The sequence below is a fragment of the Lissotriton vulgaris genome, chromosome 5 (assembly GCF_964263255.1).
Source record: "Lissotriton vulgaris chromosome 5, aLisVul1.2, whole genome shotgun sequence".
Lineage (NCBI taxonomy): Eukaryota > Metazoa > Chordata > Amphibia > Caudata > Salamandridae > Lissotriton > Lissotriton vulgaris.
Window position 1 is genome coordinate 1,335,755,975 of NC_141693.1, and position 25,654 is coordinate 1,335,781,628.

The 25,654-nt window shown below is 46.0% G+C and overlaps 1 protein-coding gene across 2 annotated transcripts in view; it reads left to right on the forward strand.

The window, feature by feature from the left end:
- The window catches only part of BRPF3 (bromodomain and PHD finger containing 3), a 589,697-nt gene that overhangs the window by 459,512 nt on the left and 104,531 nt on the right, over nt 1–25,654 (forward strand). The window contains exon 9 of one of the 2 annotated variants that reach the window (XM_086923268.1): nt 19,933–20,029. In XM_086923268.1, coding sequence (XP_086779394.1) covers nt 19,933–20,029 — 97 coding nt within the window. The remainder of the gene's footprint in view (nt 1–19,932; nt 20,030–25,654) is intronic. The other variant, XM_086923269.1, reaches the window with a different exon arrangement.

A 25,654-nucleotide genomic window follows, 5' to 3' on the forward strand; every position in this document is an offset into this window, starting at 1 on the left:
ATGCTGCAAACTGTTTTTAACTGCATTTAGCCAAGGTATAAGGTGAGATCTATCACTAGACAAGCAGTCAGTTATAATACTGCGCGTTAATGTTGCTGCTGGGTTTAGCCATATTTTAATCCAAAAAAGGGCAGGCCTCGACTTAATAAAATCAACAATATATGGCAGCCTTAGTTCATTGTGACAAATCAGAGTGGGAGCACAAGGAACTCCCCCTAGCACCCTCCTACAAAATCTATTTTCCTCCACCTGGAGGGCCAAGCTGTTACAATAGCCCCATACTTCTGCACCATAAGTCCCAGTTGGTCGACATTGGGTACGGTAGATGGTAAGAAGGGGGGTGACAACGTCAGCCAATTTTGGTTGACGAAGGGATAAAATCGAATTAATTGACTTGCCAATTTTGTTACTCGCAAGGGCTGCATGTTGCTGCCATGAGCCTGAGTTAGAAAATAACAACCCTAGGTAAGGAAAAGTGCTAGTGCAATTTAAAATGTTATTACCGGATTTAATGGATGTGATGTTATACTTCTTTGGTCCGCAATTCATTATAAAAGATTTTTTTAAATTAGTATTTAGACCAAGGTCGGACATGAAGGTAACAAATCCAGAAATTAAAATGCGTAAAGCATTCGGTGTGCGCCCCATTAATACAGCGTCATCCGCATAAAGTAGGGTAGTAATGGGGGAAACGTTTATTATTGGAACATCCTTAATAATCTCACTCAAAGTATTACTTAACCTATTAATATATAAAATAAAAAGCAGTGGGGCGAGTACGCAGCCCTGTCCAACCCCTCTGCTGATAGGGATATCGTCAGATAAGTCGCCATCATTATTAATTCGTACTCGCGCTTTTAAATCCCTATGTAAATAAGAAAGAAAATACACCAGTGAGTCGTCTAAACCATAATCGAGCAAAAGTGACCACAACCTAGAACGGTTTACAAAATCAAACGCAGAACTCAAATCCATAAAACCTAAATAAAGAGGGGATTTTTTGACAATGATATATTTAGCCATAATCAGGTTTAAATTTAAGCATTGTTCAATAGTGCCCACCTTACTTCTGAATCCCAGTTGGCTACAGTGGAGAACGTTGTTATCTTCAGCCCAATCCCTTATCCGTCTAAAGATTACTCTTCCCAGGACTTTTAACGTGTTATCGATCAGTGAGATCGGACGGTAACAGGCGGGATCCGACCTGTCACCTTTCTTGAATATAGGAACGATGACACTGTTCGACCAGGATTCGGGAATTGAGCTGTCGTTTAGGTTATTAAATAGGTTGCATAAAAGAGGGGCCCAGAAATTAATTTCTGATTTTATCTGGTCAATAGAAAGACCATCAGGGCCTGGGGCTTTATTACTGGCACTGTCAATAATAGCATCCTCGACCTCAAGTAGTGAAAAAGTCAAGGGTTCAGCGCTATAGGGTAGAGAGACAGTATCTAGAGGGGTAGCTGATATGGCGTAGACTTGGGAGAAGTGCTCTACCCACGCCTCGCCTGTTATATTGCTATTAATTGGATTGATGTTAGAACCAAAAGATCTTAAGGACTTAACTTCTTTCCAGAAACCCATTGTGTCCTTTAGTTTGGCGGTGCGCGTAAGAGATTCCCAGTGATTAATTACTAGGGCTTCAGATCTAATTCGTAAGACACTTTTATATTGTGATCTTAATACTCTTACGAGTTGAGGGTCCCTTGGGTTGGTATTAAGTGCGGCCCTCAAATCCCTATTGGCCCTGGAGCAAGAAAAATCAAACCAGCGGGGTCCCTGGGAGATGTTCTGCCTAGCAGGTTTGGAAGATTCAATTTTGATTGCCCTGCATAAGTCACCAAAAGCGCCAACCACCTCATTGCTTGGACTTATATAAGACAGGCAAATCTCGACTGTCTCGGGATGTTTTTTAATTACTCTGGAGAGAATTCCTTTATTGTCAGCTCCCTTCCATACTAGTCTCAATCTATCCGTTGATAATGCTAGATTTTGAGGCCCTACCTCTTGCTTCACTGCAACCCTTGAGGTCTGGGGATTGTGTAAATTAATTCTAAGCGGATAGTGGTCGCTATACGCGGAACAGACAACTTCTGCTTTTAAAATTATTTCACCTAATTCAGGGCATGTAAAGATATAGTCTATCGTAGAAGCACAGCCCTGACCTATGAAAGTGGGGGTTGTTATATTGCTTGCACTTGTACCTGCGATTTCCATAGCATTAACTAGGTCACGGGAAGCTATATAATTTTTCAATTCTTCCCCATTTTTACATATTGGGCTATGGCGATACATGTGTGCATTAAAATCCCCTCTGATGCAGATGCCATCAAAAGGTCCGTACTTTTGCCCCCCCATAATTTCATCTATAAAATTAAACAATAATATAAAATTACCATTTGGACGACTAACAAAATCATTATTATAAAAATTAATAATACATAATTTCAATCTGTTAATGTACTTCATAGCCATAAAACAGCAAATACCCGGTGTAGGGATCAACTTAGTTTGCACCCCACATTTTATTTTGGACCAAATAGATAAACCCCCACTAGGTCGTCCCATGGGAGACGGGGAAGCCTTGAGATTATAACAGCAGAAACCCTCAATTGTTGGTGACGTTGTACTCCACGTTTCTTGTAGCAACAATATATCACAATTATTATCGACCCAATTGAACCACTCTATGATTTTCAGTTTAGAATTTAAGCCTGCTATATTCCAGCTAACAAGAGATAGTTCTGAGTCCAAAGGCAAATGAGTAAGGTTCTGAGGTGGTTCACTCAGGGTGCTTTGAGGCAAGGATTCTGAAACAATCAGGGGTTCGGATGCCGGTGGTGGTTCGGCAGAAGTAGTCGAAGGTGGTCAATCTTGCATGTCCAGATCCGAAAGGGGTGCAAATCTATTATACGTTTGAAATGGGAAATAAGGTTGATGAAATTGCATAGGTGGCGGACGAAAATGCATAGGTGGTGGTTGAAAATGCATAGGTGGTGGTTGGAAATGCATTGATGGCACTGGGAATTGCATGAAAGGTGGGCGAGGTTGTGTAGCCATTTGTCTATAGAAATAACTCAAGGGTAACATAGTTGCAACAGTAGAAATGGTTGAATAGTTGCAATTTCTGTTAAGGAGGTTTCTCACTGTTCCAGGGTTTTTAAAGTTAAGAACTATGCAGTCACCTTCCTTGTCCTTGAGTAAAGGGCCAACCCACGATACCCTACGTGCAGATATAATCTCTCTTGAGATGTCAAAGCCAACACCTTTGTGTTTGGTTAGCCAGTCTATGCTCTTATTTCGCAATTGCACCCATGATTCCCCCTGGTCCTCCCTCAATGGCGGGACACCTGCTAGAACCAAAACAAAAGGACAAGCATCCGGTGGCAAATGTAGGGCTGGTCCTTGATGTTTAAAAGATTTAATAGTCCCTTGAGAGCCAGTACCCACGTTGTTGTTTGCAGCAGTCGGTTTTGGAGCTGCAGTTGGTTTAGTTGGGCCAATATTGCTGTTTGGAACAGGAATGTTAGAAGTGGCTGGATTAACAACTTTCCTAGGAGCAGGTATGGGAGTCGGTTTTGTGGATAAATTAGCCTTATTCATAGTTGGCCCTCTTTTAGTAGTTGTGGGTTTGATTATTGTTGGTACAGTGGGTGGAGATGAGGATACAGAATTGCTCAATACCCCACCCAAAGTACTGGTGATGTCCTGTTTCTTTGATGACAGTATATTGTTTGCAGTTTCCAATTCCTTCAAAAGGCGATCTGCTCTGACTTGGTCCAAAATAATTGACCCCTTCCTTTTTATTTCACCAGTCTTAACCAGGTTGTCCAATCTATCCAGTCTTTTAAAAACGTTATTAAACTGACTGATCATTTGTTTTTCAATCCGGTTAAAAATAGTATCGACTATAAAAGTCAATAGTCCTGGCTTGCTGTTGGTGTAATGATACTTGCTGTATTATATATCTGGTTGCAATGACAGAAATTACATAATACAAGTCGAGCGCAACACTATGCTGAGCGCAGATTTTTTGCCTAAATGTTTTAAACCACGCTCTTAATTACATCAAACACCCTCTTTGAAGAGACCCCCAGTTTTTTTTACACCACTTAAAGCCCTGGAAACAACACCATGTCACAGTCACCTCACATCCTGGCACTGTGCATCATACATGACTCATGACTTCTATGTTTTCAGTCTGTCTATGTGCAGGGGCATAGTGAACTCTCCCCCACCGCACCCCACCCCTTGCTTTAGGAACTACAGCAAGGCGAAGTTCTTGATGGGCCTCTTCTGTCTGCAACTCTGCAGACAAAGGCTCAGCTCCTAATGTGAAAAGGTGGGTGAGTAAATAAGTGAAGGAATGTGTGAATGGCTGGATGGATTACTGAAAGGAAGAATGGATGAATGAAAGGGGGAATGGATAGATAATGCAAGAATGGATGGATGCATGAATGAGTGGAAGTATGGATGAGAGAAAATGTAAGTAGATGGATGTATGGGTGGAAGGGTAGATGGATGGGTAAAAGGGTGGATGAGTGTGTAAAAGAATGGATGAGTGAACAGGTAGATGATGGGCGAGTGAATGGGTGGATGGACGAATTGATAAGTGAAGGGGTGAATGGATGGTTGAGTGAAAGGGTGGATGTAAGTATTGATGAGTAAGTGAAAGGGGTAGATGGACAAAAGGATGGATAGATGAGTGAAGTGAAAGGGTGGATGGATTAGAGAACGGATGGCTGGATGAGTGAAAGGATGGATGTGTAATAGGATCAATGGATGGATTCATGAATGTATGAGTAGATGGGTGGGTGGATGGATGGATAAGTGAAAGGGGATGGAGAGAGAAAGGGAGGATGAATGACTGAAATAGTGAATGGGTGGAAGGATACGTGGCTGGATGGATGGATGAGTAAGTGAATTGGTGGATGGATGAGTAAGTGAATGGATGGCTGGATGGGTAAAAGGGCAAATGGCTGGATGGGTGGAAGAGTGGATGGATGACTGTACGGATGGATGGGGTGAAAGTGTGGGTAGATGAATAATGGATGAATGAGTGAAAGGGTGGCTGGAGGGATGGATGAGTGAAATGATGGATGGAAGGATATATGGTGGATGGGTTTGCAAATAGTTTAATATGTTTGGATATAGATTGGCACACAGATGGCAGGACAGAATGAATAGTGAAAGACTGAATGATGGATGAAAGAATGATTGCACCTTGGAGCACCCATTATCTTAAGTAACATTTCCTATACATTGACTTTCATGTTAATATGAGTATTGTCTATGTAATGTGTGTGTGATGTAACGCACTCCGACATCCTGCCTTACATACTTGGGATGAGTAACACTATAAAAGAAATGTAATACACATGAGAGACCGTCTAAGTGAAGATGAGGGGCACCATTGGAGGGTGGTAGCAAGGCTGGATTGGCTGGACCTGGCATCGGATGTTTCCCTGGGAGGCTGGAAAGGGGGGGGGGGTTGTTACTGGGGGCTGGCACTGCAAAGTTCCTTGTATATCAAGTAGTTTTCAGTCAACAATAAAAGCGGCCTCACTTTTATTCAGGTGTGGTTCACCATTGTCTGGTGACTGATGTACCTGCTGGAGCGAGATGCGAATTTTGAATCGTCTCAGGTAGCAAGCTGCGGCCATACTGAAAAAAACGTGAAGTGCATGATTGTCTCAACCTAATATAAACGTATTTAGACTTGTACTTAGGTGGTTGTTTATTTACTTACTTATATACTATTGCACGACCACCTCTGACATGTCTGTAAAACGAACCTTTTGTCCTGAATTTTAACCTTTTGTCCTGAATTTAGTCCCTTTGTCCTGAATTTGTACACTCACCGCCCTGAATTTGCACCAATGCCAGTTGGTCACCCTAACGTACGCCTCTTTAGAGTCACGACATGTTTTGCTCAGAACAAGACGCATGTCGCCACTTTGATAAATTAACCAGCACTGCAGGTTGTTTATTGGTGCATGCGTGTCATGTAGTGGAGGCGCACAGCCGCCTGACCGAGGGGCCCGGAGGCACATAATACAGAAGGGCCCCAGCGTGGTACTAACATAGCCTTGAGAGTTAGCGCGTCAGTGGTCGAATCTGATTGGGTAATAAATAAATATAACACGCAAGACTTTAAGTGAAATCACTATACAAGCACCAGGCTGTTGTTAGTAATCCTGCGCACGCACCCCAGGTTGGGTCAGCAGCGCAACGCCTCGAGTAGAATAAAGTCTTGGACAGCATCTCTCTCACCCCTCCCCCCCCCCCCCCCCCTCCACCCAATCTCCGCAGAATGTGATAAGGGACTGTTATGTTTATTAAGCTATTGCTTTGGTCTAATGTATACACGCGCGCTATGTTCCCAGCACGCGCTACCTGCCGGTGCATTGTGACGTCAGGGTGTTCTACCTGACCACCGGCAGGTTGACAGTTAGAATGACAGTTACTCGTTAGTGGCGATTGCAAGCAGACGTACTTTGGTGTCAGGTGTTTACTTGAATAAAGACTTTACCACTTACCTGCATCCTGGTCATCTTTACAAGGGACCCCGTAGTTTGTCATGTTTGGTAGATATCCAGTGGTTTGGGACTGAACATAGAACTCTAACCCCCCCCCCCCCCCCCCCCCCCTCCCCTCCTGAGGTTTGGGTGCCCCTTAAAGCCACCCCCTGCGTCTCAGGGGCCTACTTTAATCCCCTGTCTTGTAGCGCCTCGATGTATCCCACTGGAGTAGTGGAAATGGCAGTGATGGAACGCGATTGGCAAGAGCAAAGCTCAGAACTGTTAAAAAAAAAAAAAAAACTTGCAAGGTGTTGTAGGGGTTTTTTGGTATGTGGCAAAACAGTGCTTAGCTGACAATAATGAATACATCCGAAAACATTGCAGAAATGGCGTTTCCGGTGCTAACATTACCGGTAGCTATTTTTCCAACATTTTAAGCATGTTTGCAGATTATGGGAGTATGAACGGAGCAAGCAGTGTTTCATCTGGTTATCACAATTCTCCCCAGTAAAATCCTGTTTGTTTTCTTTTCTTCCTACAGTCCTGAACCCCTGCACGCTGTCAGGTTTCACACATATACAAGTTAACAAAGTATCAGAAAACAGGCACTCGCTTTTAACATTTCAGAACTTGTCCTCGAAAACCATCGAGAACCCATTCTAAATACGTCATAGAAAAAGAGATCCCAGAACCTTTTAATCAATGAGCCCCTCTTGTGCAGCCTGTCAATTAGGAGCATGCTGGTGTCTGCACACTGTGAATGTGCAATCAGTGGCCATCCATTAGTTACCTCGATTAACTCAAGTGTGAAATCCAAAGGGAGCTTCACTTGGGTCGGAGTGTGGAGACTTTGAGGATATTCAAGAACAGGGCCTAGTCCTATCTCCACAAAGACAGTAGTAATGCAAACACGTGTTGCTGTTGTATATCCCAAACCAACTAGTCTGCAATGGATGCAATATATTGGATGTAATCTGAGAAAGACTAAACTTCTGCCTGCCTCTTCCTGGCGCACGCCTCATTCCCTAAGAATGAATACATGGTATAGGGACTACAAGTGACCTTTTCATATGGGAGTACTTCACCTACTCATATTGCCGCAGATAAATATTAGGGTAAACATTTATATTGACAGCCCTATTTTTTTTGTTGCTCTCTTCACTTTATTGGGCCACACAGCCTACTGCAGTTTGGCATGTCTTTGCACCCACTTTTGCTCAGTGAAAATGGCCACAGGTTCACCACAGTGAAATAGAAATAACTGGCAATGAATGTGGCTGAGTGTGGAGAGGGCCTGACCACCAGCCTTGAAAGCGACATAACTCTCCAGTTAAGCCAGACAGCCAAATAATAAAGTCATCATTCATTCTGATGAACATCATTTTTTTGTCGTTTTCTACAGCACAAACTCGACCCTAATATATCAGAGCGGTTTCATGAGCACCAGGCACATTACAGATGGACATATTCATTTTTAGGTCGAGCTTGGGCAGCGCATTGTGCTGCACTGAGAGGCATGATGTGTTCAGGTAAGGACTTGAAGCTCTGCCACTCTCCGCCTATATTTTTCATTGGCTTGTGTCATTGTCCACTGTAAACTGGCTTTTCATTGGTCAATAGGCTTAGTAGTCCCTCCTAAGTACAGTTTTTTCTCATTTTGTAACCACCCATGGCGACACCCCCTGGTACGTGTTTTGTTACTCAGTAGGCTTGAATTACAGCCTGCTTGCTGTTTCAGGCAGGACAAGCTCTCCCAACGCTTTTTTTATTTTATTTTTATAGCACGGGCGCTAAATGCATTTGCAATGCAATAGGTTTTGCATTTGCAAGGGTTTAAGCTACTGGCATTGTCTAAATGACAATGCCCTTTATTTAGCTGTTTTTAAAACAACACATAAATTAAAGGCATTGTCATTTACAATGCCAATAGATGAAACTCTCGTAAATGCGCGACCTATTGCATTGCAAATGCTTGTTTGAGAGGGTCGGCTGAAAAGGGTTGGTGGTATTTTTTATGTTTCGCAAAGCAGGGATAGCAGCTGTTATAGGAAAGCAATTTAATTAATATGCATGCAACTGGCTTAAAAAATGGCATTTCCTATATTTTCTTACCGCCTTTTCTGTAATTTTCTGCTGAGGAGCTCTGTCATTCTGTGCACATTGTTGAAGTAAAATTGTAGTCCTTCTATTTTTTGGAAATGTCCCGGTTTTTTGCTTTAAAATTCTGGTCACCCTACCCATGGGGAAACCAAGGACAGGCAAACATAACAAGGGATCGTAGGGTGTCCATGCATGTAATGCAGGCTTTACAGCCTGGACAGATCCTCATAAACAAGGGCATCACTTTCCAGGGGCAGGCAGAGGCCCTGGCATGCGGCGCGCTATTCTTGAGCCTGACAGGAATTCCAAAACTATGCATCACAAACCAAAGTGAATTCGGGCTACAACAGCGCCACCTATGGACCAGAGGGCAACACTGCACTCTGCCTACTCAAACCAGGGAAAAAATGTCAAAGTCACTTAGGAGCGCAAGTTTGGTGCTCGACTCGTACCGCATGCATACCGAAGCAGGCATACAGTCAATAATCATCCATCATTAAGTGAGAAGGAAAACAACACTTATCTTTGGCTGCGAGCAGCGAAGAAAGAGGATTACCAGGACCGAGACAAGGGACTATATGGTGGATCCTGACTCCTGATTGGATCATGGGACTTGATTAATTATGTTGTCTGTTCTTCGTGTTGACCAATTTCCTTGTGGTTTCTAGAAATGTGGTTTGGTTTACTACTTTAAAAATGGCTGCTGTGAAATTAAAGTGAAGAAAGTAAAGCATAATCCGAGCCTCCGGTCCTGACATAGCGTCCGGTACCGCTCACAGGACCCTTTGTTTTTATGTTTAACAAAAGGTCCCACTTAATAAAACTTTCAGGGTCTCGCTTCGTTTTTTATACCACACTTAAACCAATCTACATCACACAGCACCTCCACTTACCCTTCATCACAGTCTTATTTTAAAAGATCCTCTTCAAGGGGCTCGTTTGGCATTGCAGGGCAAGCCCAATGAGGAGCTTCCCGATGATGAAGCATGACACCCATCTCGGTGCGTGAGGGCTCTCCCCATCCCGACTCACTACGTTTTCTGTCACTTCTTCTGATTCTTTTAGGAGCTGCATGTTCGAGGCATGTGGGCTGCTAAATTCATATCTTTGCATTAGATCGCCACCTAGTGTTGGGTCCGGATGATCGCACATTGTTGTCCTGGAAGAGTCTTCGAAGTATCCTGAGATGGGTGGCTCCTCCCCTGGACTACAGTGCGCATGGGCATCGGCTCCATCCCCAGATTGTTTTTTTCCGCCATTGGGTTCGGATGCGGTCTCGACGTCTCTCCGTCGGAACCGAATAAACATTTTTTTTTCACGGCCTAAAGGCTGGGTTCTTAACGTCGGTATTGTTTGCGTACGGTCTCGAGTTTCTTCCGTCTCCCGGAGCCGGAATCACCGGAGTTTCTTACAACTCTTCGGACATCGAGGCCTTCTCATCGCGACTCGACACTAAGTTCCCAACATGGAGCGGAGTCCGTTTAAACTCTGCCCGCTCTGTGGGTCCAAATACCCACATATAGACGTACACCCGGTATGTAATAAGTGCCTTTCGCCAGACCATGACGAAGGAAGTTGCCGGGCCTGTGCGAAGTTCAGGTCGAAGAAGACTCTCACGATTCGGCGCGCGGTGCGCCTTGTGGCCAAGCAAACGGCCCCGGATCCAGATAACATCTTCGATGAACAAGAAGAAGAGGACCAGAGCCATCATCTTCAAATCTCCCCGCCTGAGACGGAGGTCGAGGCCGATCCGGAATATGACGACGACGGAGTCGTGGGTCAGGGCCTTGAATACGTCGACGAGGTAGGGGACGACGCCATGGTTTATGGGGCCGAGGAAGATAGCTCAGAGGACGAGCTATGCCCCGAAGTTGAAGAACATCACGAGGGGGTCGCGGGATCGCCTGTCGGCCTTACCCAAGACCCTGTAGCGCAAGCCACGGCCCCGCCTGTCGGCCCGGCCACGGACAAACTTGCTGCGCCTAGGGTTTCGAAACCGAAACTGAAAGCAACGGTCTCGACTACACCTAAAATGGCCGACCCGAAACCGAAACCGAAAGTGAAGGACTCGAACGTCCCTAAGATGGCGGTCGCTACGGCGAAAACAAGTAAGACGACGGCCTCATCGACTCCGTCGACCTCCGGTCCACAGAAGTCGAAGAAACACGGCGATTCCACAGGGTCGAAATCAGCGCCAGAGGAGAGATCCTCTAAGAAAAGTGGCACGCACAAGACAAGCTCGCCGGCGCCGGCGAAGCCTGCTAAAGCAACCGTCACAGCACCGGCTCCAGCGGGGACATCTGCGCTTCGCTCCAAGGACTCGGGGTCGGCGCCGTCCATCCCTCATAAAGACCTCCGGAACGTCGCATCCGAGGGCAAGGTCACCACGTCGGTGCCAAAGTCATCGGTCACCGACGCATCTCTCGTGGCCGCTTCGCTACAAAGAATTAAGGACAAGGTTCTTTCCTCGTCGACGCCAACGCCATCGACGCAGAAGGCGGCAGATGTCCCGGACAAGCCGGCAAGCAAGCTCCTCTTCCTTCTGCCTCCTAAGGTGGTGCCAAAGGCTTTTTCCTCTAAATCGACGCCAAAGAAGTCGGATTCTTCTACGGTGGGAACGTCTTCAGGTCAAGGGATCGACCCCGAAGAGGATTCGGAGTGTTTTATAGATGCGGACACGGGGAAGTTGACGCTTTACAAAAGAAAGATCACTTCGCAGCCGGTGGAATCCTACGTCATTCCTCTGAAGAAGAAGAAGTTTCCACAGGACGCCCCTGTCCTCATGGAACCTATTCTACCTCCTCAGGGAAGGAGCCCAACACCGTCTCCAGACCACTCTGACAGTGGGGACTATGGGGAAGATGAACAATACACGTTCCCAGTAAATGAACCTGATTCACAGCCAGATTCTTACTATGGCATTGGGGACCAGGGCAACCAAGACGTGGGGCAAGAGCCACAGTCCTTCGGTACACGTGCATCCCCTACGGAGGATTCTGCAGGTTTTCACGCACTAATGGAGAGGGCAGCTGCCAATCATGATGTGGACATGCATGCTGACCCAGTTGAGGAAGACTTTCTATTCGACACTTTTGCAGTGTCGGAAAGAAATGTAAAGACACTGCCTATGCTCAAAGGGGTCCTCAAGCACGCTGCGGACATCTTTAAAGAGCCTACCAGGGCGAGGGTGGTCAACCAACGTATTGAAAAAAAGTACAGACCAGCGCCTGCAGACCCTGCATACATTCGTGGACAGTTGCCGCTTGACTCCTTGGTGGTAGCAAACGCACGCAAGAGGGCCAACTCCCAAACAACGGGTGAAGCTCCTCCCCCGGATAAGGAGTCCAAGGTGCTAGAGGCAGGAGGCAAAAGAGTGGCTGCACAGGCTGCCACCTTCTGGCGTATTGCTAATACACAGGCACTACTGGCACGTTATGATCGTTCACATTACGACACACTAGAGCAGATTGTAGAACACCTGCCTCAGCAGTTTCAAGAGGGCACCAAAATGCTTATACAAGAGGGACAACTGATCTCCAACGCGGCCATTAAGTGCGCACTTGATGTCGCGGACACAGCTGCTAGGGCAGTTAACACCAGTGTCATGCTCAGAAGACAGGCTTGGCTCCGCATATCGGGGTTCAAACCTGACATTCAAACAACCATACTTAATCAACCAGTCAATCCGGATAGACTGTTTGGTCCAGATGTTGACACCACCCTGGAAAAGATTAAAAAGGACACTGAAACTGCTAAATCGATGGGGGCCCTACAATCTCAGCAGTTTCGGGGCAATACTTTTCGTCGCTCAGGTGCCCGTGGAGTCACCAGAGGACAGATGGGTCAACAGTCGCAGTTCCCTAGAGGTGGAGCACAGTCCTCGTACCCCAAACAAAACAAGAGGGGCTACAGGGGAAACAGCAACAAAGGACGTGGCAAAGGAGGCAACAACTCACGCTCCTCTGCCCCAAGCAACCAGTGACTCTCTGTCACTGCCCCCCGACCATTTAACACCTGTCGGGGGGAGAATACAGCAGTTCCTGCCCGTCTGGACCAACATCACCACAGACAGGTGGGTGCGACAGCTTATCCAGTACGGTTATTGTCTAGAGTTAAAGTCCACTCCACCCAACATTCCACCAAGGCAAAGACCTATGTCCGCAGAGCACTTGCACTTATTGCAGCAAGAAGTGTTGGTAATGCTGCAAAAAGGGGCAATCGAGCTCGTGCCGGTGGGGGAAGAAGGCACAGGGGTTTATTCCCTGTACTTCCTCATTCCAAAGAAGGATGGATCTCTGCGGCCAATTCTGGATCTCCGTCCCCTCAATCTGTACATACTGTCAGAGCATTTCCACATGCTTACACTGCAACAGATTCTTCCTATGTTAAACAAAGGAGACTTCTTAGCAACCTTAGATCTCAAGGATGCTTATTTCCACATTCCGTTACATCCGTCCCACAGGAAGTACCTCAGGTTCACTATCCAGGGCACGCATTATCAGTTCAAAGTCCTACCCTTCGGAGTCACAACTGCCCCGAGGGTCTTTACCAAGTGTCTGGCGACTGTAGCAGCGCACCTCAGGAGGCAGAACATCCATGTCTACCCCTACCTCGACGACTGGCTCGTTCAAGCCAGATCGGAACAGCAGTGCGCCGCGGACATGTCGACTACCATTCACCTCCTTCACGACCTGGGTTTCTCGTTGAATTACCCGAAGTCACACCTTCAGCCGGCTCACGTCCGGCAGTTTCTGGGAGCGACAATAAATACCCTGACGGCCTCGGCACAACCGAACCAGGTCAGGATAGACGGCATACAGACTTTAATCCAGAAGTTCAGACCGGGACACTCACTTCCAGCAAGAGTGTTCATGCAGTTGATAGGCATGATGGCCTCCTGCATCTTCATAGTCCCTCACGCACGGTTGCATATGCGCCCGCTCCAGGAGTGCTTAGCAAATCAGTGGACACAGGCTCAGGGACAATTAACAGACCTAGTGTTGGTTACCAGTCGGGCATACAACTCTCTGCATTGGTGGACTCCACACAACCTTTGCAAGGGCCGACTGTTCCAGGAGCCAGTGCCACAGGTTATCCTGACAACGGACGCATCTCTCCAGGGATGGGGAGCACACCTGCTAACTTACACAGTGCAGGGACTATGGACGACGCAGCAACAGAAGATGCACATCAACTATCTGGAACTGATGGCGATCTTCATGGCGCTCAAGTCCTTCATTGTACATCTGTGCAACAAGGTGGTGTTAGTCCGGACGGACAACATGACCGCGATGTACTACATCCAAAAACAGGGGGGCACCCACTCACCACAGCTGTCTCACCTGGCTCAGAGCATGTGGAAGTGGGCCATTCAGAGGAACATCTTCCTCATGGCAGAACACCTCCCGGGGAAGGACAATCAGATGGCGGATCTGCTCAGCAGATACAGTCATCAAATGCACGAGTGGGAGATACATCCATCGGTACTCCAGCCGTACTTCCAAAGGTGGGGGCGTCCAGACATAGACCTGTTCGCCACAAGGGAGAACGCAAAATGCCAAAGCTTCGCCGCCAGGTTCCCACACCCCCAATCGCAGGGCAATGCGATATGGATGAACTGGTCAGGCAAATTTGCTTACGCTTTTCCCCCGACACCCCTGATACCACTGGTGGCGAGGAAACTACGGCAACACTCCATGACACTCATCCTAGTTGCTCCAACGTGGGCGCGCCAGGCATGGTACACCACGTTCCTCGAGCTCTCAGTGGTCCCGCATCAAAGACTGCGCCTCACGCCCAGACTTCTGACGCAGAACCATGGAGAAATTCAGCATCCAGATCCGCAACAGCTCAACCTAGCGATCTGGCTCCTGAAGTCTTAGAGTTTGGATACCTGAACCTACCTCCTGAATGCATGAACATCATCAAGGAGGCAAGGAAGCCGTCAACCAGAGCATGCTATGCCGCAAAATGGAAGCGTTTTGTCATTTACTGTGCAAACAATGACATAAACCCGCTAGATGCATCTATCCCTAACATCATTTGCTATCTGTTACACCTTTACAAGTCCAAACTAGCGTACACTTCTATTCGGATACATCTATCCGCCATCGCAGCTTACCTTCAAAATAGGCAGCATCTCTCAGTCTTCAGGGTGCCAGCCATTAAAGCGTTTCTTGAAGGACTGAAACGAGTCATTCCCCCAAGAACACCGCCAGCTCCCGTGTGGAACCTCAATGTGGTCCTCACCAGGCTGATGGGACCACCGTTTGAGCCAATGCACTCGTGCGAACTGCAATTCCTAACGTGGAAAGTTGCTTTCCTAATTGCCATTACGTCACTAAGACGCGTAAGTGAGTTGCAAGCACTCACGATACAGGAGCCTTTCATCCAGATTCATCCAAATAGGGTGGTACTACGTACTAACCCCAAATTCCTTCCAAAGGTGGTGTCACATTTTCATCTCAACCAAACTATCGATTTGCCTGCATTCTTCCAAAACCCACAAACAGTGGCGGAAAGGATGCTCCATACCTTGGACGTACGGAGGGCATTGATGTACTACATAGACAGGACACAACACTTTAGGAAGACAAAACAACTCTTTGTTGCCTTCTCACCACAACACAAAGGCAACCCAATTTCCAAAGCAGGAATAGCCAGATGGATTGTTAAGTGCATCCAAATCTGTTATCATAAAGCCAAGCGCACTTTAACAATACCCCCAAAGGCACACTCCACACGCAAGTTGGGGGCATCCATGGCTTTCCTGGGAAACATTCCTCTAGAGGATATTTGCAGAGCAGCCACGTGGGTTACACCACATACCTTTACAAAACACTACTGTGTTGATGTACATTCCAAACAGCAAGCGGCTGTAGGGCAGGCTGTTCTCAAGACACTTTTTCAGGTTTCTGCAGCTGGCACGGGCAACCGCCGCTGATGGAGGGACTGCTATGTATTCTATGCAAAGATATGAATTTAGCAGCCCACATGCCTCGAACTGAATATGCTACTTACCAGTATGCATCTGTTCTTGGCATGTAGGGCTGCTAACATTCATATCGCCCACCCTCCTCCCCGGTGCCTGTCGCAGCTGCAGATATACTATTGTATTCAATCATTAGCATGGACATCCTTTACACTTGCCACTCCATCCTCTGCCACAATGGCTAAAAACAATCTGGGGATGGAGCCGATGCCCATGCGCACTGTAGTCCAGGGGAGGAGCCACCCATCTCAGGATACTTCGAAGACTCTTCCAGGACAACAATGTGCGATCATCCGGACCCAACACTAGGTGGCGATCTAATGCAAAGATATGAATGTTAGCAGCCCTACATGCCAAGAACAGATGCATACTGGTAAGTAGCATATTCAACTCCACTTGCATACAGGCTATTGTTGGTACAATCCGTGAGAGCTGCTGTTTGTACCTCAGGCACACACACACATTTTATTTTAATTGGGGTTTCAGCCATTCTTTTGACATGTTCTCCTGACCAATTTAGTGTGTGCTTTTTTGTGTATTTTTGATAGTTCTATTGACAAGAGATGCTAGCTGGTATGAATGCGCTTCTCATAGACCTGGCTAGTTTGTCAGTGAGGCACTCTCTTTTCTTTAGTGTTATGGTTTGGTAATCTTTGCTTGCACACAACAGTAGTGACTTGAATGGGTGGATAGAAGTGAGGGCGGTGATAGTAAGGTCATAATTTCTATTGCCAATTATGGAGTAAGCCTTTGAGGACAGTTTCGAGAAAAATGAGGGTGACTCTGGTAAGGCGACAGACAGTAGTCTGTTGCTCCCATGAATGACGGAGAGTCTTAATTCACACACACATTTTTTTCCCATTACAGGAGTTAAAATAAAGTAGCACAGTTAATATAGAATCATTGTAGTTTTCCATAAGGCATGAGCAAATATACTCTTATGTTACATGTTATCGAGACAAATTGGTTGCCAGAGTTGGCGATCCTAAACCTACTACAATCAATGAATTTCATCTTGGTAAGATTGAGTTTAAAATATATGTATGACATTCATGTCTGGATTCAAGAAAGCTTGAGGACTGCTGACAATACACTGATATGTAGTTGTGTATTATCAAATTATTTGTGGAGTGAGACCTTTTGGTTTGCAAGCAGGACACATAGGGACTCCACCTAGATATAAGGACCCTGCTGGATAAGAGGGCATTATTTTGCGAACTAGAAGTATCAGGGAAGACCTAGTATATTGAGGATTACATGTTGATGAACTGGTGAGAGGTCTAAGGGAAGGGGCAGTTCAGGACTTCGAATCTAGATCAGAGTCTTGCAGTGAGTTGCTTTAAATACGACTGACCAGTCTCATTTGTTCTAAATCCAAGATCTGAAGTGCATCATCAATTAGAAGGTAGGGGTACAAACATCAATCCTTGATTTTTGGAGACAAGTATTAGCTAGTGCTAAAAACATTATGGCTCTGTCCTGAATTTGAACACAACGGTGGAAACTCACACTGGTAATGCTTATAGTTACCCATGGAACAAAGATGCTTCCTGTGTTTTATTTCTTATCAGAGAGTGCAAGTAGGTATCGTTGAGGTCTATGGGACTCAGCAAGGTTATGACATTTTAATGTACCTGTTGATTATTCATCGTTACAAATTTGTTGTTTGTTCTTCACGTTCTAGTCTAATACTACATTCTTTAAAGAAGTGCTACGACGTTTTTCTGTGCAAACGTCTTGAGAGTGATAATACAAAAGCTATATACATTTTTAGGTCTCGTAGCGTTACAGCACGTAAGCGCTGTCTCGCCGAGATCTATTGTCACTGGGTGTGCTTCACAGGAGACAGCACCTGGCCGCGCGCATTGCCTCTTCACGGAGGCGATTTGAGCCGGACACGCGCTGGCGAACGCGCTCAGCTGCTGTCTCCTGGGAAGCACCAACACCACACACGCATGCGCATAAACAGAGACAGACACACACCCACACACACACACACAAGCGCCCATGCACGCACGCACCCACACATACAGAGAACCCCCCCCGCCGTCGCATACACACACAAGTGCACCGAGCGCCCGCCCACTTACCGCCACTCCGGACTTCAGCCGCCACCGCGGGGCTCTCTCTAGGGCATGGGAGCCCCGCGTCACCAGCACTGCTTCTCTCCGTGGGCGCGGCTTCTCTCCGTGGGCTCGTGCGCGGGCTTCCGAAGCCGGAAGTCCCGCCCCACGGAAAGTTTCAATTTGTTTTTAGCTGAAGTGTGACACACTGCACCGAACTGCAAGTATAAAAGTATTTAAGGGAAATAAGTAACTGGGGTCCCGAAGATAAAGTAGTTAAGTGGGCGAAGCATAGACATGAGATGAAGCCAAGAAACTTGGCTTATGCAGTTTTCCAGATCTCTTTAAGCTTAATAATTTTATCGTCATTATTTTTGGATGACCGTAAACAAGATGATTTGTTTGCATTCTTTGGAACCCTTTATTTTGACTTTGATGGAGCATGGGAGCCGTTCAATTTGAACTATTTTCGTCCTCTAATTCCAGGCACTTTGCACCTTTTTACATCGTACGCTGAAAAAGATTGGCCTCACTAAATCGTACTCTCACCGAATCGTACTCTCACCATTGTTCCTGTACTATAATCTTCACTGCTTAAATACTTTTCTATTAGACAGTGGGGCTACGTAACCGTTTCTACCAATTCAACTGTTCATTTGACAGGAGACCGACAACAAACAATAAGTGTGTAAATCACAGTAAATAATTTTGAAAACATTAAGATCCGTCTTTTATTTTTTCCTTGTATTGTACAATTTTTATTTTTATGTTTCGTTTCACGGATCTAGAGATATATTAGTGTTTGTTTTCTGACTCTAGCGCAAGCTGTGATGGCGGACCCATTACCGTGCGCTGTCTCTGTGCCCCTGTTCCATCCTCCCTGTACGTATATCAGGGTGTCTTTGCGTCTGCCAGAGCATGTCGGTATATCAACACGAGTGTCCGTTAGCGTCTCCTGTGTCGCTATCTACCGTTTCTGAATGAGCCTATCTCTTCCTGCCCCAGTACAATTTCAGTGTTGCCTGTTAATACTTTGTCACACTGTTCTGTGCTCGTGCCTGTTAAACGCCCTGTGACAGTGTCTCCTTCAGACAGTGCTGTCCTTGATACCCGTCATTGCACTGTCAGTGTCTCATTGCCCAGTTTCAGCTCGTTAGGACAAAAAGCGTGAAATAGTCACAGCACGGTCTCCCTATAGTGTGATGTCTCCCGACTCCCTGTAGTGTGCTGTCTCCCTGTAGTGTGCTGTCTCCCTGTAGTGTGCTGTCTCCCTATAGTGTGCTGTCTCCTCTCCTAGAGTGTAGTCAGTCTTCCGTGCCCAAGTGTAAGTGAATGTCGGCCACTTGACTCAATGCCTTGCAATCCTAATGCACATAAGTGTCTCCCTAATTGAACATGTCAGTGTCTCATCTCCATTCTGTCCGTTTCCAATGTCCCAGTGTACTGCATGCGACTCCTGTCCTAGCGGTCACCGCCTCTTGTTCCAGTGTACAATGGTGTCTTATTCTCCAATGCTGCATAAGCAACAGCTAACCATTCACAAACAATGTTTATATACCAATTGCAAATTAAAGAAAAAAAAATGATTCAAAGCATTGTCATTTACAATGCCAGTAACTCAAACTTTAATGCTGCGAGACCTATTGCATTGCAAATGCTTGTTTAAGGTTACATACACAGTGGAGAAGTCAGGCATGTTTTGCAGCAGTGGTGATCTAGAATAAGAGGTCATGAGTGGAAGTATCTGAGGATAATATAATGGCGACTTAAAGATACCAATACTTATAGTGGAGCAAGCATGTATATTCCGACGTGGTTGTTGTACGATTAATGGGTTGGGTTAGACTAACACATGGAAACAATGACTGGCCCATGTAAGGTGCCGGTTTGTAGCAACAGTAGTGAAACAAAGCCCAATTTGAAGGACAGAAAAGTTCTTGGGTTGAGGAAATAAAGTATAGTAAGTATAATGTGTCCAAAGACATTAATAGATGCCTTACAGGGCCACAGTGTACTATTTTTGCAATTAGTGTGTATTCCTTGGGGCAGTAAGGAAATGTTAGAACTAGGTACTGAGGCTTAGGCCTTTTTATGTGATGTGCATGTGGGACTTCATTACAGTAACAAGAAAATACATATACCTGTTGTAGTTTGATGGGAAATGTTTTAATGATAACTAGGTAAATTTAAACAATTGCAGCGTCACTCGTGTGATCATTAACTAGTAGTGCTCAGACCTTTGTTTGTGTATTCTCAGCAGGTGTGCCCAATGGCTTTGGAAACCATGCAGAGAGTGGGTCAGAATCTGAGTGCAGCTCCATCCTTGGCAGTGGCCTCACCTTTGAGACCTGTAGGTAAGAGGCTGCACAGATTGTCTAAACATCCATTTATTGAATCCCTATTTTTTAGGTCTGGCAAAGCCAACCCATAGAGTTCAATACACAGAGAGTGGGGTTTTTGTTACCCCTTCCTTTCAGACACCGACTTGAGACTTTGCTAGTCACGTCTTGGATCAGCCCAAATGAATATTTTTGTAGCACTGCCATTCCATTTGCTGTGTGGGTGTATCCTTCTACCTGCTAGAAGGCGTGGTGCGTCCATTGGGGCGTTGCCCGCCCGCGCCCGCAGCTCCCTTGGCGTCTCTGAACTTATGTATACTAACTCAGTTTACTTAAGTTCAGCGATACCGAGGGAGAACTGACAATCATGTCAGTCAGAATGACGTCGGACCGCCCACCCCCTTCGGAGTCTGAAGGGGGTGGGCGGTCCGGCATCATGTTGACTGAACTGCATTGTCAGACCATTCAGGGACAGGCAGCAGCACAAGTGCGCATGAGTGGGGAAGGTCAGAAAATGTTTCGCCCGTGCCAAGTCATGCACACTTTTTTTTTTGCACTGGCTTGCGCATGCCCATTAGGAGCCCCTTGGTCTCCTAATGGGCAGGTGGCGGGCGAAGAGTAATCAATCCCTAAGCCAATCCTGGCGCTGCTAGCTGAGGGGTTGCCACTTCAGTGCTGTTCCTGTTTGAAGAGGCGCCAACACGGACCCGGCCGAGAAGCGGCGGGGACCCCGGACAGGTCAGGTAAGTTTTCTTATTTTATTTTAAATTCCCCCGGTAGCAGCGTCTGGATTGTCGGTGTGCCGTTTGTTTTCCATTACTTTCAGTTTTTGGCACTTTGTGGAACCTCTTTGGACATGGGTGGCATCGCTGTGTGGCTGTATGCAAGTTAGAACGTCTTTCACGATACTGCCCCTTGTGAGGGAGCGCACTAGTCAGAAGAGGAGAATGGGTTTGGGGTGCTTACAACATCGAGTATTACTACATCTGCCTGAAAAAGTGAGCAACGCATTATATTGTGATTCATTATTATTGACTGTAATCTTAAATCATAAACTGTCAAAACTGGTTAAGGCAGTGAAAACCACCCAGACAGTACTTTTTAGACAGGAATACGAGCGGGTTTATTAATATTATGCTTGTGGAAGGGGCTGTTACCACTTTGACGTGACGGCCTTTTTTGTTAGAGCAATTAAATGTATCCTGGCATTCGTGTGAATCCTTCAGTGTATTACAATGAGAAGGAGCCATTCTTCACTTCTGGGGAGAGAGACAGGATGCAAGGTGTGAAGGGTTGAGGGCTGCGTGGGGGCAAGGGTGAACAAAACCTTTAGATTTCGAATCAATATGGCAAAACTTGTTTTTTTTAATGTAAAATGCTGCACGCAGCACTTTTTATTTTTATTTGTTACTACAAGGAGTGTGAAGACAACACAGATCTTTGTCAGTTTTAAGACAAAGTTCAAACATGTCTTTCGTCTTATGAGGCCCTGTCTACTGCTAAGCAAAGAAGGGTCATATGAAAAACATAAAATGAACGTAAATTCAAGTGAAATATCTGGTGGACGTTTGAGTGCGGTCTATTGGGGGGTATGTGATGAATATTCCCATGTGTATAAAATGTTCGCCCTCTGACTCGCACGTTTTAAGTTTTTTTTAATGGCTGTGTTCCTTAGTAAAATTGCAAAAAATCGTGATAATATAGGACTGTAAAAATTGGATTTTTTTTAGCTTTGAAATTGTTTTGGTCCATAATTAGTAATGTGGATTTTTCAAATGTTAAGAGACGCGTAGGATTTATAGTGAAGCAACAAGGCCAACGATAAGTAAAGCAGACATTTCTTCAGGGTATGGGTACATGTCAGTTTGTGTTGTGCCTGTGTTAGCAGTACACACATACGCACATGTTCGTCAGTAGATTGACGTTGAAAAGTGAATGGCAGCAGCGTGAATGCCACCGATGTCTGTGAGACGTGAGCATGCGCTGAGACCGTTGCTTTGCTCTTGGTGGTGTTTAATGGTGGAGGTGGAAATACACTTTGGGGGGTATTCTGGTTGCTGAACGTCTGGGGGACTGATGGGGTGGGGGAGGAAAATTGTGCAGGTGATGCGTGCTTCACATTTGCAGCCCCCTGGGGGTGCCAGTTTTGAATGAGAGCCAGATTTGCTGCGAGTCGGTCGGTCCCTTGTACCAGAGTTGCACAGCGGTATGCTTTTGGCAGTGTGGTTGTCTAGTCTATTAATGTAATAACTGGACTGTTCGAGGCATATGGGCTGCAGATGGTACATTATGAATAGATCGCCATCTGGTGTTGGGCTCGGGTGATTGCACTTTGTTTTTCTCTTGGAGAGTCTTTTGTATCTTGGTGACTCCTCCCTTGGTTGGTAGTGCGCATGGGCATCGGCTCCATCCTTAGATTGTTTTTTTCCGCCATCGGGTTCGGATGAGGATCGAGACGCTCCAGATCAACTTCAGGGGAAAGTGATTTATCGGCGCGTATTCCCTTTCCAATTCGACGGTATTGTTATCAAACGCGTTTCATTTCCATTCCGACGCGTTGCGAATTCAAAATCGAAGAAAAAACTTTGATCTACATCGACGAACAGGAGGCCTTTCTCGACAGTCAAGCCCGGAGTCCATGGAAAGGACTCCATTCAAAAAATGTCCAACGTGTGGTGCTAAGTTCCCACACAAGGACCTACACGAGGTGTGCAACCTCTGTCTATCGCCTGAACACGAATCCAGGGACTGCAAAGCCTGCGCAGCATTCTCCTCCAAGCTAACGATTAGAAATCGTCGAGCTCGAAGACACGAGGTTTCCAGAATGCGGTCGGAGGCGATCCCGGAGCTGTTCGGAGACGAGCAAATTGAGGAAGAAGAGGATCAGTCGGGGTCGGAAGGGGACCAGTCGGATGTTGAAGAACTCGACGTGCAACAAACCGTGAGTGACGACGTCCCCTTACCGAAAAACCGACCCCGTGCGGTAACGACCCCGCCTTCGAGCCCGGTCAAACCGCAGAAAGAAGTTTCCGACGCCCCGCCCTCGGGCCCGGCAACGAAACCGAAACTGAAACCGAAACACTCGGCCTCCCACCATGTCGGATCCGAGAAAAGGTCGACACCGACTTCGACACCGAAGCTCCATACAAGGGAAAGCTCGGTATCGAAACATTCCATGTCGAAACAGAAACATGATTCGTCGTCCAAGACTCACTCGATACCCAGGAAGTCGGAATCGAGTAGACACTCGGTGCCGAAAACACCGAACACTGACGATCGAAAACATAAGCACCTTTCGGAACCAGGGCCTTCGGTACCGATTCAGGAGCAACAGACAGATCCCAAACAAAAGATTTTGTTTATCGATCCGCAAACTGGCAAAGTAGTGACGAAGAAGAGAATGAATGAACAGACAGAAGATAAATCGCTTCCTTCAAAAAAGAGAACACTGGGGACAAATACAACTCCTCCTGCTTCTCCTCGACCTAAAGTCACACCCTCTTCTCCTATTCCTCACACTATGCCAAATATTCCTACACCTTCCACACCAAGACCATCTACACCTCAGTCTGATGTAGACAGTGATCCAGGGGAGGGAGAACCTCAAGGGGATGATGAAACCATCCCAGATGAGGATGACCCATGGGAAAATTATGACGTAGGGTCAGATGAGGACAACGACCCAGAGTTATATCCCTCAAAGCCTTCACCACCTGATGATAACACAGGGTTTGTACAGCTTATTAATAGGGCAGCAAAATATCATAAAGTAGATATACATACAGAACCTCAAATAGAGGATTTCCTGTTAGAGACGCTACCTAATGCACAAAGAACATCAGGTACTCTTCCTATGTTGAAGGGTCTTCTCAGTCACACAGAAGAAATATTCAAAGACCCAGTGAGGGCTAGGGTGTTAAACTCAAGAATTGATAAAAAATATAAGGCGGCTCCAAAGGATCCAATATTTATCAAAGGGCATGTACCTCTGGACTCGCTTGTAGTCTCAAACGCTCGTAAAAGAGCAAACTCATTATCTACAGGAGAGGCTCCTCCACCTGATAAAGAGTCAAAATTAATAGATGCATCAGGCAAGAGAGTAGCATCACAAGCGGCAAATAGCTGGCGTATAGCCAATACACAGGCACTACTTGCACGTTATGACAGGGCACATTATGATGAATTAGAAAAACTCATCACACATCTCCCCAAAGAACATCAGAAAAAGGCAGATCAGTTAATACAGGAAGGTAAAATAATAACTAATACTTCCATTAAGTGCGCCCTAGACGCAGCAGACACTGCCAGTGTCATGTTAAGGAGACATGCATGGCTTAGAATCTCAGGATTCAAACAGGAAGTACAAACGTCCTTACTGAACCAACCATTTGATCAAAAGACACTTTTTGGTTCAAGCACAGATGAGACCTTAGAAAAAATGAAAAAAGATACAGAAACGGCGAAGTCAATGGGAGCATTGCAACAGCCAACACAAAGAGGTTCCTTTCGTAGATCCACCTATAGAGGGGGCTCAAAAAATACAGGAACAAATCAGCAATCCACCTCTTTCACACCTACATCACCCAAAGGCAATTCAAGAGGAAATTACAGGGGTAACAACAACAAAGGTAGAGGCCGCGGAAATAACAACCGCAACGCCTCAACCCCAAAACAGTGACTTCATAGAACTCCCCCCAGACCACATAACACCGGTCGGGGGACGTCTATCACAGTTCCTACCTGTCTGGGAAAACATCACATCAGACAAGTGGGTGAGACAGATTATCCAACATGGTTATTGCCTGGAACTCACAGCTACCCCACCAAACATCCCCCCCAAACAGCGTCCAATGAGTCAGGATCATCTGACATTATTAAAAGAAGAAGTACTAACACTTCTACAAAAGCATGCAATAGAGAAGGTCCCACAAAATCAACAAGGGACAGGAGTATACTCTCTATACTTCCTAATCCCCAAAAAAGACGGGTCCCTAAGACCAATATTGGACCTCAGACCTCTCAATGCTTACATAAATTCGGAGCATTTCCACATGGTCACGCTCCAACAAGTACTCCCTTTACTGAAGAAAGGGGACTTTCTTTCTACACTGGATCTAAAAGACGCGTACTTTCATATCCCAATTCACAAAGCCCACAGAAAATACCTAAGGTTTGTAGTAGAAGGACAACACTATCAGTTCAAAGTCCTTCCGTTCGGTGTCACAACAGCACCGAGAGTTTTCACAAAATGCCTAGCTGTGGTGGCAGCACACCTAAGAAGACAACAAATACATGTCTTCCCATACTTGGACGATTGGCTAATAAAGGCCAAGTCACAAGAAGAATGTCTTCACAACACACAGAAGACAATTCAATTGCTGCACCACCTAGGGTTTACGGTGAACTACAAAAAGTCACACCTGCAACCAAACCAGATTCAGCAATACCTGGGGGCTACGATAGACACAGAAAAGGCAATAGCATACCCCAACCCAATCAGGATACAGACAATGGTCGGGTTAATACAAAGATTTCAACCACAACACTCACTACCAGCACGAGTGTTTATGCAACTGTTAGGCATCATGTCCTCCTGCATACTGCTAATACCACATGCCAGGCTACAAATGCGTCCACTAC